This window comes from Haliaeetus albicilla, chromosome 2 (assembly GCF_947461875.1).
Source record: "Haliaeetus albicilla chromosome 2, bHalAlb1.1, whole genome shotgun sequence".
NCBI classification, from domain to species: Eukaryota; Metazoa; Chordata; class Aves; order Accipitriformes; family Accipitridae; genus Haliaeetus; species Haliaeetus albicilla.
Window position 1 is genome coordinate 46,782,939 of NC_091484.1, and position 16,243 is coordinate 46,799,181.

Below are 16,243 nucleotides of genomic sequence, written 5' to 3' on the forward strand. Positions count from 1 at the left end.
AAAGAAATTAAGTAGCTTTCCCAAAGATGCACACAAATCAATAGGTAACTAAGAAAATTACAAGAAATAAGAAAGAAACCAAGTAGTAAAAAAAAAAAAAAGCCTATATTTAACATTAAGCAGACATTCAGATTGTCTCTCTATTGCTTTAAAGCAACTGTGAATAAATTTTCATTTTTAAAACAAATAGGGAGATAAATAAGTAGAGGTCATTGGTTAAATCAATTTAATCAAACCATAACAAAGTTTGAAAAATACTGTGCAGTACTTCAAATAAAGAAGTATCAACAAGAGGGCTGGGATGGAGTACTTTCTTACCATTTTTATGGCTAGCAAGTTAAGGTTAACATGAAGGAGTGGCTGATGAAAATGATTCAATGGCAGCTGCTCCGTACACCAGGGCACGAGCAGGAGCCTGCATCCTCAAAGGGACTATGATTCATTTCCAGGAAGGCCGATTAAGTTAAAATTGTAACCACAGCTTGAGAGTACCCACCCTTCAAGACAGTTGTCTACTCTGACACATGAGACGGCAGTCTCTCCAACCACCGAACGCTGAGTATTGGCCAGGATACAGCATTTATCATTTTCTGCTTTCAGCTGAGTGTGAGGAGACTGAACTGGGACACCAAGACCAAATGTCTTCCACTGAAAAATTTCCCTCAGACCACTTGAATGACTGCTACCTAGTTTTACCTGGACTAGAAGTAAAAATGGGCAATCAAGAAACAAAACAGTGTTTCCTGCGGAAATTTCAAAACCAACCACCTAAATGTACATAGGAAATTCAGGATATTTTAGCTGATCTCTTCGGCATGGTACATGTAACAAGTGGTAAACTCTCAAAGTCAGGGGCAGCTAACTGAAGCTGCATATATTAGTGTGCAGTTATTATAATACAAGAAAACTAACATAAACTTATGAATAATTACCCTGAAAAGGCACAGTGTTACAAACTAGATGTCAAATTCTATTTCATATTCATGCAAAATTAAGACTGAATTTCTGAGGAACATCTCATGAAGAACAACCTAGAAAAACTTTCATCCCACAGCCAACGCTTTAGCTGTAACAACAGGAAAATGTCATCTCACTCCATTTTATGTCATTATTAGTTCTATGTATTGCCTTAAATGTTTCAGGTATTTAAACAGAGATTTTCTTTTAGTGTTACCCAATGTTTACTTTGCAAATTGCTGTTGAAATACAGTGATATAAATGGCAAACCCATTAAAATTACAGCTACTAACTGGCCCGGTTTGTCAAGCTGTATATGAAATGCAGCTATGTATAATTCTACTAGATATGCTTTTCTTTATTCCTGTGAGATGAAATGGTTGGATTTTATACAAGTAAAGGGAATAGGATTAGACACTGTGGTTTCTGGTTCTAGTTCATGTATATATCACATATATCTGACAGTCTATCTAGATGCTGAGTATGCATGAATTTGTGACAAATGTGATGCTTTCTGAATCACACACTGAAAAAGTCAGATGGAATTTTATAAGAGGTTATTTTTGTTCTGCAAGTGCTTTGGAGCAGCCAAAGAATTCGGTAAAAACCTTATCTTGATTAGGATTGGGAGAGGGGTGTTAAACAAAATTTACAGAAAATAGAGCCTTTGTAGCTTAATGCTAACACAGAATCTTAGCCCTTTTTTTCTGCTTAATTATATATTTTATTTCCATTTAAGAGTCCTTTAAAAAAATTGTCAGGGTAGGAAACTGTTCTGAATGTCTAACCAAATGAAGAAGAAATTTTTTTTAAAGCATCAAAATGTCAGTGTTAAACTATGAGCATACTACACATTTTGTTATCAAAAATCCTATCACTGCTGCAGCTCTTCAAAGACGGATCGTGCATGATAGCGCCAAGAGGCAGAAAACACAAGCCCTACTGAACACTGAATTTCTAACACACATATGGATTTACTTCACTCCGAGTTTCCTGAATGAGCACTATGGTTGTAGGCTTTTTCAAGCACATCTACTATAGCTCAATCATTGGCATGTGTAGCAAAGCTAATACTCTGTAAAGCTACAGATGATAGAAATTAAGCTACCTGTCCCTGAAGTGGATGTGGAGGCATTAAAGAGGAAGGGAATGACTTAAGTGAAAAGAAATGTAGGTAACTTTTCCTGACTGAATGCAACTAATGTTTCAAGACCTGTGTGCAGAAATTCCCTGCTTTGCACTACAAAAAGAACTTGATATGAATGCTTCCTGCAAGAAATATCTATGTGATAACTTGACTTTCACAATGAAGACTTCAAGCACACTGAAAATGAGCTAAGAAACAAGAAGCCTTGCAGCAGAGATGTTTCAGCAGATAGAAAGTTTGTACCGTAACCCCTCATGGCTGGAATAGTTAATAGTAAGGAAGACTGACTATAAAGTTTGAAAGTTACCAATGCCTTATACCGTGCTCAGGTTGTGGCATGTGTATGTGAAGGTGGAGAGGAAGGATGTGGAAATACATCTGAGAGAGAGATTGTTTAGTTAAAGACCTTTCTGCAATCACTGCAGTTGCTGAAACTGGAAATGATACTTGCCCTGCTATTTACATTTATCTGGAACCTACCTCAGAGAGGCAAAAGAGTAGTATGAATAATGATTCTAAAGCATTTTTAAAAGATATTTATAACTTACTTTTGCTTTACCTGTCCCTTCCCCTGCTAGAGAACCTCTTCACTCCTCATCCTCTGTTTCAGTCCTTCTTCCTCCAGAAACCTCCCAGCATCTGCCTAATGGTCACTGGATCACAGTTCTGCTGACCAGAGATGCTGCTCGCAGTCTGACACACCCTTCCATTTTTCACACCCTGCATATTTATCTGAGTTATTTCTCCTTGTTAAATAATTATTGTAAACTCTGAAGTTGTCTTAAATATACATCCACTGATAACTATATGGCAATATAACAGAGAGCCCAAGCTACTGCTTTGGGATGGATTCTGTCAAAGCATCCTAGAGCTTGTTCCCTCTCTCCCCCCCCACACACACGTACACACATTTGAGATTTAACTTAAATTCAGCTTCCACAGTGGAATTCTGGTTTCACTCCTAAAAGGAATTAAAAATATACTTAATCTCTCATCCTGCTCTGGATTCGCTGCACAACTGTTGCCATCATAAAAATCAAAATCAGTCCTCCTAGGGTTACCACATTTCTGTACCAGAGATACTCTACTTATTCTCTGAGAATAGTTCAAAAATGCAGTCTGTCATCTACCTGTTGACGGAAATTTTGACCTGCGATGATCCTTTGATAGCAGTGATTGTATTCTATATGTCTAATATCCTGGACAACAAGCTAAAAAGTTTAAACTGATTCTTTGCCCTTTCTTTAAAGACCAGAGGTTGGGCTCAACTGTTCTTGGATGGAAGTTAAACCAGTATGTATTTCAGATGGATACATTTCAACACAAATCTGGAAAAACTACTACATTAAAAAAAAAAATCCAGTCCTTTAATATAAGTTGTTATAAAACTGAGAAGTAAATAAAATCTAGTCAGCTAACAATAGTGTAGCTATACGCAGTAAGCAAACTGATTAAGAAATCTGTGAAAAATAACATAGGAGAGTACAGACCTCCTCAGTGATACTGCAATTTAATAGAACTTGTGTATTGCAGAGCAAATTCCTGTGCTTTAGCTTTAAAAGCATTCAGAGTCTCACGCTCTTCCACTTATGCCAGAGCAAACATGTTTCCATCACTGGTTTGGGTTTTTTTTTGTTCCCTGGCATGAAAATAGAAATTAAATATTTTCCTGAAGTGTTGCAACCTCTAAAAATTGTGTGTGGCATTTTACTGTCACTTCCAGCAAGAAGTCTGTCGTTTCCAGAGACAGTTTATGCCAGCAAATACTACCGCATAAGTTTGTAATACTTTGCTCCTGACCGTGAGCAGTACAGCTTCCCAGGTGCCACGCTCATAGCTCTCACCTCTCACTCCTACAGAGGTCCTGGTGATCATTCATCACCTCCGTGACTTCCACTAAGAAGCAAAAGGTCCTCAGCGTGCTTCTCAGCTGCTGTTTCATCTCACCATGACTAAAGAAGCGAAGGTGTGCACATCATCTCCAAGGAACGACCTCTAATGAATGGCCTGTCAGCCACGTCTCTCGTTAAGGAACAAAGGAGAAAAAGTTTGCATGGCTGACGTCTCTTCCATAAATCCCGCATACAGGAAGTGTGTAAAAGTGGGCTACTTTAGGAAAAAATATGTACAGTAAGCTTCCTTTGTTTTTACTGCTATTTTACAGCTGTATCAGAGATTTGTTCTGTCAAAGGCATTTCCAGCTGCTTTAATCTACAATGCCTGCCACAGAGGGTACCCAGAATATCAGCTTTTCATACTTTCTTGCCTACCAATGTGGTTTACAAATAAGTTGTGAAGGGGATGTGATCTTTAGGCTGCAGTGAGATGAATAGTTCAAAGGATCGTCACAAATCATTGCTTAAACAAAAAACACGGAATTCACTTGGGCTTGCATTGGCTTCTCTGTTGTGTTTAAATAATTCCAGTAGGAGAATTTATCAGCAATAATAAAAAATAATTTTAGAGGCTATTAATTCTGACCCGAAAAGCCTCTTTCCAGGCAAGAACAAGAAATGTGGATAGTACAAGTACCCACTGTATGCAGAATATTTAACACCTTTCAAGTTTTACCTGCCAATAGTGATCTAACTTGTAAAGCTATTATAAATCAAAGCCAATTTTCAGAAAATACTCAGTAAAAAAATTCCAAGTAAAAATTAATAATTGAATGCCTAACAGAGTTACTGATGGTGGTGGTCAGCCTCTAATAAAAATGCAGCACCCCTACTTCTGTACAAAGAATTCACCTGAAGGTTTGTAAAAAAACCAAGTAGATATGTGAGGTCTGCATTAAAAATAAATAACTTTGTACTCAAAATGAGAATCAGAAAAAAATCAGACTAAGTCAAGCTGAAGCCTGAATAGAATAATATATTCAGAAGAAATAGTTTGATTCAGTTACTCTCTTAAACTAACTTTTATGACAGGCATTCAGAATCTCTGGGTCTCATAAAGCATACATTAGACACCCTAAAGGATCTCAAAATCTTAGTGAAACAGTGATGTGTGGGTAGTTGGTAGGGGGAATGGAGGGAGGATAGCATGGATTAGATGTGGATTAGAACTTGTTTTTAGAAAAAACTCATAAATAAAACACTTAGGCCCAGATTCAAGTCTCAGATATGTGGCATATATCACCAGATGCTTGTAAAAAATGTTACTGCACTTTCAGACCTAACCCTGAGTACTCTATTAATTTAACTTGACGTTTGTTTTACTATTTAATGGATTAGTGTGTGAAAATGCTTGTGCAACTGCCTTGTTATGTTTGATCATGCAGTTTCCAGGAGTTCATGGGCAAATAGAACAATGTGTAGTTGGTTGTAATGCATACAGTTACAGGAAATACAACTTTTATGTGCAGAATTCAAGCCTTATTTTTTAAAAGTTTCATCATTTGCTTCTGACCACATTTTAGCAATACATAGCATTTCAGCTTTCTTCTTGGATGTAAATGATCTTTATGTTAGAGGCCACCATGGAGCTGTGTTAGAACCTGGTGTTTATTCAAACAAGCAACACATGAATATTTCTTCTTCAGAGAGGTTTCCTGTCCATCTTGGGAGCTAAATTCTATCAATCAACACGTGATGTGTTTTTAAAGTGAAAATGTGAATTCTGCTTTAGTTACAGAATTCCCATCAAATCCATATGTGTGTGTGATTAAGTCTGGGGAGAGTGAATAGTATTAGTAAATTGTATATGGTACTATTCCACTATTTACATTTAACATACGTGTATATATATACATAAAATGTTTCATATTCTGGCAAATAAGAAGGCTTTGCATAATGCTGGCCTTTGGCAACACAACAGTCGTTAGGAAATGCACAAAATGAGGTAAGGTCTTTAAAGATTTGACTTTATGGTAGTTCATTAACTTCACAATAATTTTCTATGTTCCATACGTTGTATCTTTGTTTACAATTTTAATCTGGTCTAGTACCAAGGAAAAAATATCCTCTGTTAAAAAGGAAAAAAAAATTATCTGAGGGACCAAATTCTGTATTTGATGAGTTGGCAGATTACCACTCCTGAGCTTTCTATCCTTCCTGCTGCAAGTAATAGCAGTCTGGGACTAATCTAAAATATTCTGTTGTGCCTGCAGTGATGCCAAGGAACTATGTCTCAGTTGAACAGTTTCACCTTCCACTGGTCTAAACATCAAGCTCTGTGGTTGATGGCACAGGGCCACCTCAGTGCCATGAAAGGACAAGAATAGGACAAAATGTCTGCCCTTTAGTGTGAAGAGATTTTTTCCTTTTTTGTGGCCATGGTATTGATATGCTAAATGTTGCATCGCCTCCCTGCCCAGAGATGAAACACCGTTGCACTTTCCAGATCCAGAGATGAAGTCTCTGTACCTCAGTAAGGGAAGAATATCTATTTTCTGCTCTGATCATCCAGATTCATGTTATCACACTTGTTAACTTTTTTTTCTAGCATGAATGTGCCTAAAATTAGGAACTTAGTTTCTTCAAGTCCCTGTCAATGAAGGAAATCACGTACCTCCAGTCAGTTCTTCTGATCTTAGGTGGACTGACTCCTGCTCTAGTGATGCACATGGCTCTCTAATGGTTATATAGGCAAGCAACGGTGGTCAGGGTGCTGCTTTAGCTGTTTCAGTAATTTGTCTAAAATTAGGTATGTGAAGCTGGACAAGTGAGTCTTCAGAGAACTGTTGTTATTCTGAACTGAAAGTATGTAAATGTGCAGTTTTTATCTAATTTCCCTATTTCTTCTCTAGTTTGGCCACTCAAGGAAGCTGTGAGCTTGTCAGCTAGAAAGCCTACAATTCTTGTCAGCTAGAAAGCCTACAATTCTTTATGCATAAAAGAGCTTGATTAAAGTGTAATGTCAGTTGGTCCATTCCTTCAAAACATAGACCACTGAAACAGCTGACTTTCATGAATTGCCAGAATTGATGGGGTATACCACGTAAAAAGTGCATTCACCAGCGCAGCTGGTAGTACATTACAACCTCATTCCCTCATCTTGTGGATAGCCTAAGTATATTTATCTGGAACTGCACTAAGTGACTAAGCATGCAGACCCTTGAATGCTTTGGGATGAGAAACTCCCAGCCCTCACTCCAGTCCCATCCCCACTGGCCTTGTGCCTTGGGGTGGTACCAGGATGGCCTTTTTGATCATATATTTTGATGACCTCTGCAGAAAATATCACAGAGTCAACAACGTGTAACTCTGAGTCCTAAACAGTCGTGCAAAATATACCAATTAAAGTATAATGTGCTGTGCCTGTGAGATTGTTTTGATTAAATCTTTCAATTTCTTTAAGGATGGTGAAGCTGCCAGAGGGGCTTAGGAGGTAAACAAGTCCTTTATTCCCAGTAGTGTCCTGCAATCTGCTCCAAAATGTTATAACTGGCAAATTTCAGTAGGTTAATAAGGCGACTCGGGTAAGCAGTTTAAATTAATAGGTGAATAATAGGTTGGCAGCATGGTATATTAATGATTTTACAGTGGAACATATCATATTGAGGAGATGAGCTTCTAGGAATAACAGATTGCTTTCCCCAAACCAGGAAACAGACATATTTTTGGTTGATATTATGAAAGGACTATACCTATTTTGGTACAGCCTGGGATACAGGGGAAGGACACAAGTTAATGCTAACATCTGTGTGGAGGTGATGTTTAATTTGAGTGCCCAAAGCATAGGCAGTCTGATTTCTTTACAGCCAGATTTACATGCAGATATAAGGAGAGACCCCTAAGAAGCCCAGAGTCTAAAATCTGCTACAAGGAGACAATGCCATCGCCAATACTTCCTTAATTTTTACACTACTGTACTGTGGTAATGGAACCAGGTTGGTACCATTAGCTCCTATACAAATAAGAGGAATGAAGAGTCATAATGTGTAAAGGCTGAAAATTCTTCCTGGGCCCAGACTGAGAAGATCAAGGGAAGAATGAGAAGCAGCAGAAAACAATTTTTTGCCTGGATGAATTACTGAAGTTGTATACTAGTGAAATCTCGCCTTTCTTATTGCTTTTCTTCCTGTGTGGTCAGGACAAAAAGTAGTACTGTCCAGCTACCACAGCAAGGAATGCCAGGAAGAAATGCAACATTCAGAAAATATGAATATTTTGTAAGTTTCATAAAAATGTAGAGAAATTTTATAGCTTTACTTTTCTTTTCTTGATAGTTACAGGCCAAATTCTTTTCTGATATGAAAGATCTAAGCTACACTTCAGTTAATGAAACAAGGCCAGCAGATAATGAAACAAGACCAGCTTTTCCCAGCAGAAAAATCACATCTCATCTCTGTTTTACTGCCATAACAGCAAAATTAGAGGAAATGCAACGGACTTTCCCTAACATGTACAAGCCATACTTAGCCATTCAGATGGCTCAATATTTAGCCCATGAACCACTCTGTTCAGTTCACTAAATACTTATTCTGCTAAAGTCTGATTTCCTGCAGGGTGGTGTTCTCCCCCAGCTCCTCCTCTTGCAATTGAAAGATCTGACTTTACACATTACAGGTTTGGAGCAGTGTCTTTTGAGGGTGGGGGGAGAGCAGGGGGGATTGGATAACTGCCCAATTTTGTATGATAAAAGTGAAATTCTCTTCTGTCTGCAGGAAAATCCCCAGGGAACAACGTATGAAACCCAAACTTAAATAAAATCATATCCTGTTTGCAAACATCATATTCCCTTTGCTTCTCAGTAATCTGGACCCATAAACCCCAGCACAGCTTGAGAGCCCATTCCTCATCTAAACAAATGCCATAAGCCCCTTTATACTTTTACAACCATGTCAGAAAATAATATTGACTGCCAATAGTGATGTGATTGGAGTTGCCTCCTCTGAGCCATAAAAGAAGCAGTCTGTTATCAATTTCTCTAAATGCATCAAGGGAATTATGGGTCGGTTCAGTTCCAAGTTATAAATGACAATTCAAAAGCCGCAGAAGTGTTTGAAGCTGGGAGCCGATGATGACATTATCATAAAAGCCTGCTCTTCCTTGCTTTTGTGGGTTTTTTTGCCTATCAACTAGACAAAAAAATATGGCTGAGAAATGACTTCAAGATTTCTTCACACAGCAGCAGGTCAAACAGGCAGGAAAACAATCACTATTTTTAGTGACAGACTGAGGCAAGGAGATGAAACTCACTCCCATTAAAAGTAGATTTCTGTTTCTCTTATTGTCATTTTCACAGTACAATGGAAGAGGAGGAATTGCAATAGATGGATGCATTGATCAAATGAGCAGCTATAGCTCTAGTGGCTGTTTACAGGTGAAAAATTGTGGAATGGTCTGATAATCTGCAGAACCGAAAAGTAATTTATGATTATTCTCCCCATTTGGTCATTTCACCTGCAATCTACCCACCTCTCCTGGAAAACTTTTCACATTCCAAACCTCTGACCAGCTGCAAGAAAAGACCTCTTGTTATTAAAACTGCTGGCCCTAGAGCTGCTAGTCTTTCTCCAGTACAAGGAATTTCATACCCCTGGTACTAGAATTCTTTAACAACAGTTGGTTCTGGAACAATGTTAAGCTTGAAAAAAGAAGAAAAAGCATTATTGCAAGAGGGAGGTCCCACAGTTCAGCAGATGTTATACTGCTGACCCTGGATAGTCCTCTGATAAAAAATTAACCGTCATTGAAAGAAAACCTGTTATGGGCAAATTTAGGAGGTTAGATTTAGACAGCTTTTTTTCTCTGTGAGATCTCTTCAGTTTGGCTGTCAGTATGAAACAGCATTGTGATCTTGGATAAGGTAGCTAATTATTACTTAGATAGTTTCTTATAAAACTATAAAGTTTATTGTTTGATTTCTTCTGAAAGCCTAACATATACCAAGCCAAATTCACCAATAACCCTGACATAATCAGTCGCTATCACTACTTGAAAGAAAATTCATATGGATGAAAAATGTTTAGGAAATCAGTAAACAGTATCCTTATATGCATTTTGCACTGGTACAAAAGATTTAGAGCCATGATGGAACAGGATCAGAAAATATTAGTTATGGACACTGCCTCTTGTTTGCTTTCCAAAATTCTTAAAAAAACCCTTTCTTTAACTGTAAGTAATGTCCAAAGAAGAGGATCTCTGCTCTTGACTGCAGATTATTGATGCTGTCAGAATAAAGATAACAACAAAATCAATAACATAGTAGAATTCAGGGTTACAGAGGTTAGTTGGACCTTTGTTTGTGAACAATGCAAGCCATACCAAACTCATATCAATACAGTCTTTATAGCCCACCAGCCGATTATGTCTTCAATGCCTATAAAGTCCTAGGTTCCAGTCCTTGCTCCAAGAGCAGTTTCCATTTTGTCCAGTGATTCCTTCACATGAAATATATAAGTTGTTTGTGGAGCAGAGACTCAGAGCTAGGACTTCACATTATTTATGAATGTATGATAGGTAGATCATAGCCTTAGATACATAGGCTTTATCCTACTTATGCTCTGTCTTACTGGTCCAGTGGTCTTTCCAACAGTGGCACAGCTTCAGTGCGTGGTGTGAGGGTCCCCATCCAGAAACAACCTATGACCTCCTCAGTGGTAACAACACCCGCTAAGACATGGGGATCCTGATATTAATTCCAGCCTGGCAGTGGAGAGAAACGAGCTGAGGTTTCCCATCCCCTGTGTGAGTAGTCTAACCACTAATCTATTTAATCTATTTAATAATATTTAATAATAGAAGAGCTGCATAATAACAGCCAGCAAGGTCCCCATATGGTTAGAAGACAATAGGATCAAAGAGCTGAAAACCATCGTTCAAGAAGCAGCCATAAAGTCTCCTGCAAGAATGGAATTCTTTTTTTTCTTAATACTTTCTCACTGTATTCTTTAGCAAACAAGTAAGCAAGCAAGCAAGCAAATAAATGAGAACAAAAATTAAAAAGATTAATTCTTCCATCCCTCCTTAAAATCTTTGCATGAACAAATCTTTCTGCTTTACATTGATTATTGCTTTATAACCCTCAATTAAGTTGAAAGCTACTAAGTAGCAATGCTTCTTTCTTTCTGCCATCATTTTTGAAAGTAAACTTAAGAATTGTTTTCCACACAGTTTGAAGCAGCTCCCTTTCCCAGAGCTCATCTTAACCAATAGACAGCTAAATATCACTGAAAGAGAGCTCCTAATCTGATTATTTACCTTGAAAAAGGTCATAACCCATTCCTTTAAAAGAGCCCCACAGCAAGCCTGACAATAATAATATGTAGAAAGGCAAACCAACTAGAAAAAAAATAAATAAAAGATCCATTTCTACAACATGTTCTTTAATCCAATTTCCATGATTTTAAATAAGAAATAAAGCAATAGACTCAAAAAAGTGTAGATAAATTTAGATGCTTAAAAAAATGAAGTTACACCGAGCATTTCCAACTTGTGTTAGCTTTAGAATGGACAACATATTTTCATTAGTAGAAGGATTTCAAAGCACATCTCTCTTCATGATTTTCTAATACCACAATAACTTGTTTCATAGGACAATTTTATACTTCAATTTTCAAAGCATACCACAGTCCTATTTACTTTCCAAAGTCCTCAAAAAGATTTGTCAAGAAATTTTACATCAGCTCCTCTTTACTCAGAAGCCTGAACAACATCCTTTCTCAACTTTATTAATCTCTTGTTCAATTTGCTCTAAACTTCTTAATAACTGCAACAACAGTGTGAAAAATTACTTTTCTTTATACAGAATTATGTGCGTATATGCATGTGTGTGTGCATATGTGCACACAGTAATGCACAGAGGTGCATGCGGACTTGCATATCTACATGTCAATGTGTAATGTTAGCTGATCCACATACAGAAATGACCCCCAAGTTACAAAATTAGCAAGTTGCTAGTCACCAAGTTCCAAATTTTAGGCAGAATCCTCAGCAAGCTAAGTCCACGGTAGAGGAGCTGGAATGATTACCACTTCCTGATTCTTTATTCCTTAACTCATAGTTCAGAAATCCTCAAAAATTACTAAATACTGAAAGCTAAAATGGAATTTTTCTTTTTCATGTGTTAAAACCTTACAAAATTAGTAGTTCTTCTGTCAGGTGTCTTATAATAAACCCCCCCACTATCAACAAGACTAGTATGGTATGGAATTTATCCTTCTGAAGGATAAAAGTAAATAAAACTTTAGAAGGTTGCACTGGAAGTTGACCTCCAGAGATTGTGGCTTTATTCCTGCATACTCAGAAACAGTGAAAGGGAACTAACATATATATGTGACACCCAGCCAGCCCATCAATATCTAGTAATATCATCATTTCAATTTGATATTGCTGACATCAGTAAATGATGGACCCAGCTGGACCAAAAGTGTGGAATACTTTTGTGGGAAAAAACCCTGTATGTGAAAAATCATTTCGCCCTGGTATTGTCTTCACTAGAATTTAATAGGAGCATGATACCAACATCAGTAGAAATTCTCCATTCTACATGTTTTTCAATAATTTAGATTAATTCTTTTACCTAGTGTTGCTTTTGTCTGCAGATTTTTGTCTACTGTGTCCTAATACACGCAAGCTTGTGTTTCAGAATGAATCCATTTCGAAACAGGACATAAAAATGCTCAAATAATTTATTAGTTTAACAACACTCAAGTTATTAGCTAGCAGCTAGTGAGCACTTCTCGCGCTATATGTCAGCTTTGGTAAATTTTTTGTCCTTTCTGAGAAATTTAAAGCTATATTTTCTTTTCATCAGTACACAAAGCAGCTTCTCCAAAGCTCATTTTCCTATAACAATTGCACCCATGTTACTTTCCTCAAAAGCAGAGCTTATGTAAAAAAACAAAGTGGGACAACTAAGAAATGTGCACATTATCACAAAATATGTTCCTATCTAACTGTTCCATATGCTTATTGTAATGTACTGTCTCCTGTGTCTTTGAAAACACAGTATGATAATGGCTCAGGTTTCATCTCTACATTTTTTATCTGCTTCTGAAGACTTTGAACTGATAACGCAATAGTGCTAAAGAATTCATGAATGAATACATATGTTGCGTGCTGTCCCTCTCGCGAAAAAACAAACATCTACTTACCCCAAGTCCCCCACAAGGCAACAGGGAAAAGAGTTTTTGAGACACATTTCCTATATATTAAAGAAAAAAAGAAACAATAAGCATCATTTATCAAAAAGATATTTAAATACTGGAACAGTAATCACTCTTTACTGTAATTCAGATTTTGGTATCACACAATGAAAATGCCATATATTAGAAAAAAAAATATTAATAGTTCTTAGAAAACAAATCAGCCATGGGACATTTAAGGTACTCTTTTGGAACCGTGACAAATCTTAAGATTGTAAGCAGTACTTTCAGAGAGTATAATGATTGAATCTCTACAGAAAGTCACTCTGAACTAGGGCGACTAATCATCCCGATAACTGTAGCTGATAAGCAGCTTGTCTAAGCTAGTCATCTCAGCTTCTTCTACAGCCAGCGGAGTGAGGTAGAAACCTCTACCCAACCTAGATGACTGATGGGATGAATTACACTTGAGAAATGCCTGTTTCTTTTCACTGACAACAGAGGCAACCTCATTAAGCTTACATGAAACTGATAACTAATTTCTTAACTTCATCTCTCAGAAAAAGTTTCTCCTTTGAAAATCGGAGCCTTAGTCCTCCTATTTTTGCAAAAATGCTGTTCTCTTCACTTACATACCATCAATGAATACATTAATATTTTAAAAACATAAAATAAAATACTACTTGTTTCAGTATTACTCAGTAAATACATTCTACTAAAGGGAACAAAAAATTAATAGGCTTTAGAATCTTAATTTCTAGCTTACTCTGCTCTATACATTAGATAATGTGATAGGGTTTATCTTAATATTTATACTCACTCTTTATTCATTCATGTTTTCTTTTTTTTGTACCACTAAACTCAGTGTTTGTCTTGATAAGGACAATATGAAAACCGGGTAAGGATCTCAGGATTTGGTGCAGTTCCTATCCCAGTGTGTAATCTGATCCTAAGGCAGCTGTGGGAGAGAACATAAGCTTTTCCCCTGCCGTATCACAGAACTGGCTTTGTAACTTTGCCATCTGGAGGAAACGTTAGATAGTGAATCACTCAAGTAACCTAGAGGAGCCACCCATTGTTATAGAAGGGGTGAACGCTGCAGTTACTCATGTTTAGCAGGTGCCAATGAAATGCATAAAGACAATTATAAGCCATCATCTTTGAAGTATGAGAGATCAGACTGCAAGGTCTGAGACTAAGAAAGTACTTTACACTTCAAGTAAAATCCAAGATGCATTTTTAACCAACTAGAGGCCTTTGATCAGTTTGCACAGTGTGCAAGAGAAGGCAAACAAAACCTCCTGTGGAGCTACCAGGGGAAATGCAGGTGCAGCAGCTATGCAGAGTATTCTCATACTGTGAGTCCTAATGGCCTCAGACATGCAAGGAAATGTTGGCTGGAGGAGATTGTCAGAGCAGAGGTACAGAAGGATTTTCCAGATCTCTTGCTAAGCAGATCCGGGGACCAATGCAAACAGCAATTTTTCACTTTTTACAGTGCGGAAGATCAAAAAGTCTTGAGCAGATAACTAAAGAATTAGTGCTGTTCAAGTGCCAGGAGACATTAATGGAAACATAAGGTGTAATTTGAGATAAAGAAGGCATTTTTAGAATATTGAATGACTAGATGTTTTTTCTTAAATTCCATTGCAGAGTTGGGACATAAGAGAGAACAGATGAATTCTCATTTATCTCCCTGCAGCCGGGCACATTGTGCATGGTAAACACTATTAAAAACAACAAACACAAAGTAAAAACAGAAAAGCAGATGGTGAGGAAGGACACTAAAATCAATCAACAGATAGTTCTAAAACTGGGGGAAACAAGGGGGAAAAAAGCACAAAGCCTTTTCAGTGTATCAAGAAACTTGCCAGGATACTCACTTCTTACTGTACAATAGTCAAAAAAAGCAGATAACAGACTTTGCAGAACAAGAAAAACATTGAGATTTCATGAAAAGAACAGTGGGGAAAAGTTTCACTAAGAGAGAGTGAGGCCATCACTTAGCTAGCCTCGCAAAAAGAAAAGAGCTCACAACACTCTGCCATAAATGAAAATCAGTAGCAAACCCTGAAAATGAATTGAAGTGAGAATTTCCCATGATCTTTGGAGTTGATGTCCTAGCAGAACTTGGTAAATAACAGCCATTTTCCAGTAACACCCTTCCACACTTCAGGATACCTCCAGCATAATAATAAAAAAGATAATGGGATACTTCAAGTAAGATAGAAGACAGATTTTAAACAATCATACTTTTCTTGGCTTTGCATCAGGACAGAATTTGCAGTCACCAGAAAATCACTTAAGAAAAAAGATCTTTCAGATAAGATTCAGTACAACAATTTACTGGTAGAGCTAGAAAAATTACCCAACATTTGTATTTTAAAATTTCAACCCACAAAGGCAGTAGAAGCTAGTTAGACAAATTGCTGAGGCACCCATCACTGACTGAGGTCAGGGCCCCCACAGAAGTCAGAGAAGCTGCTTAGGAGGTTGACAATTGGGGACTGAGAGTCTGATGAGCAGGAAAAGTGATTGGTGAAAACTCTCTTTCAAAAAGATAAATTTAAAAGTGTGTTCAAGTGTGAAAAGGTGCAGTTTGAGGAACCTGTTTTCGGTATCATCCCTCTAGAATGAAGCCATTTCTGCTAAGTGGTCATTTTTTCACTAACTTGAAATTACAATTGCACAGATACTCTGTGAATGTATCGTTTAGTTCTATTCTAAATACTGCCCAACTATCAGGGATTTGTTGACAGTATATTTCTCACTTTTACAAATCTGTAATTATTGGAAACTTGATTTTTAGAAACACTTTCTTAATTATGGTTGGAGAGGGAAAAAGCAAACAAATTTGTAAGACCTGTTTGATAACTGTTCTGCCCTTGAGCTTATTCAAAGAGATTTGAAAGATGGTATTCTGTCACATGAAACCGTAATGTGATGTGACATACTCTGTATATTAGTTTCCTTCATGTCAAGACAATGTAGTGCAACATAACATGTTGCTTAACACACCACACTGAAATACGATCAGTTAAGAGCTCAACTACACAATAGTGTAGAACTTGAAGTAATCATTTGCAATTGCTGCATTTGTAGGCCCT

General features: G+C 37.2%; 1 protein-coding gene across 16 annotated transcripts in view; it reads right to left on the reverse strand.

The window, feature by feature from the left end:
• The window catches only part of HDAC9 (histone deacetylase 9), a 499,915-nt gene that overhangs the window by 118,220 nt on the left and 365,452 nt on the right, over window positions 1–16,243 (reverse strand). For all 16 annotated transcript variants that reach the window (XR_011322675.1, XR_011322676.1, XM_069773867.1 and 13 more), the window contains one exon: window positions 13,146–13,195. Coding sequence is in view for 14 of the 16 variants with exons in the window: in XM_069773867.1 (XP_069629968.1) it covers window positions 13,146–13,195 (50 nt within the window). In the remaining 2 variants the exon portion in view is untranslated. The remainder of the gene's footprint in view (window positions 1–13,145; window positions 13,196–16,243) is intronic.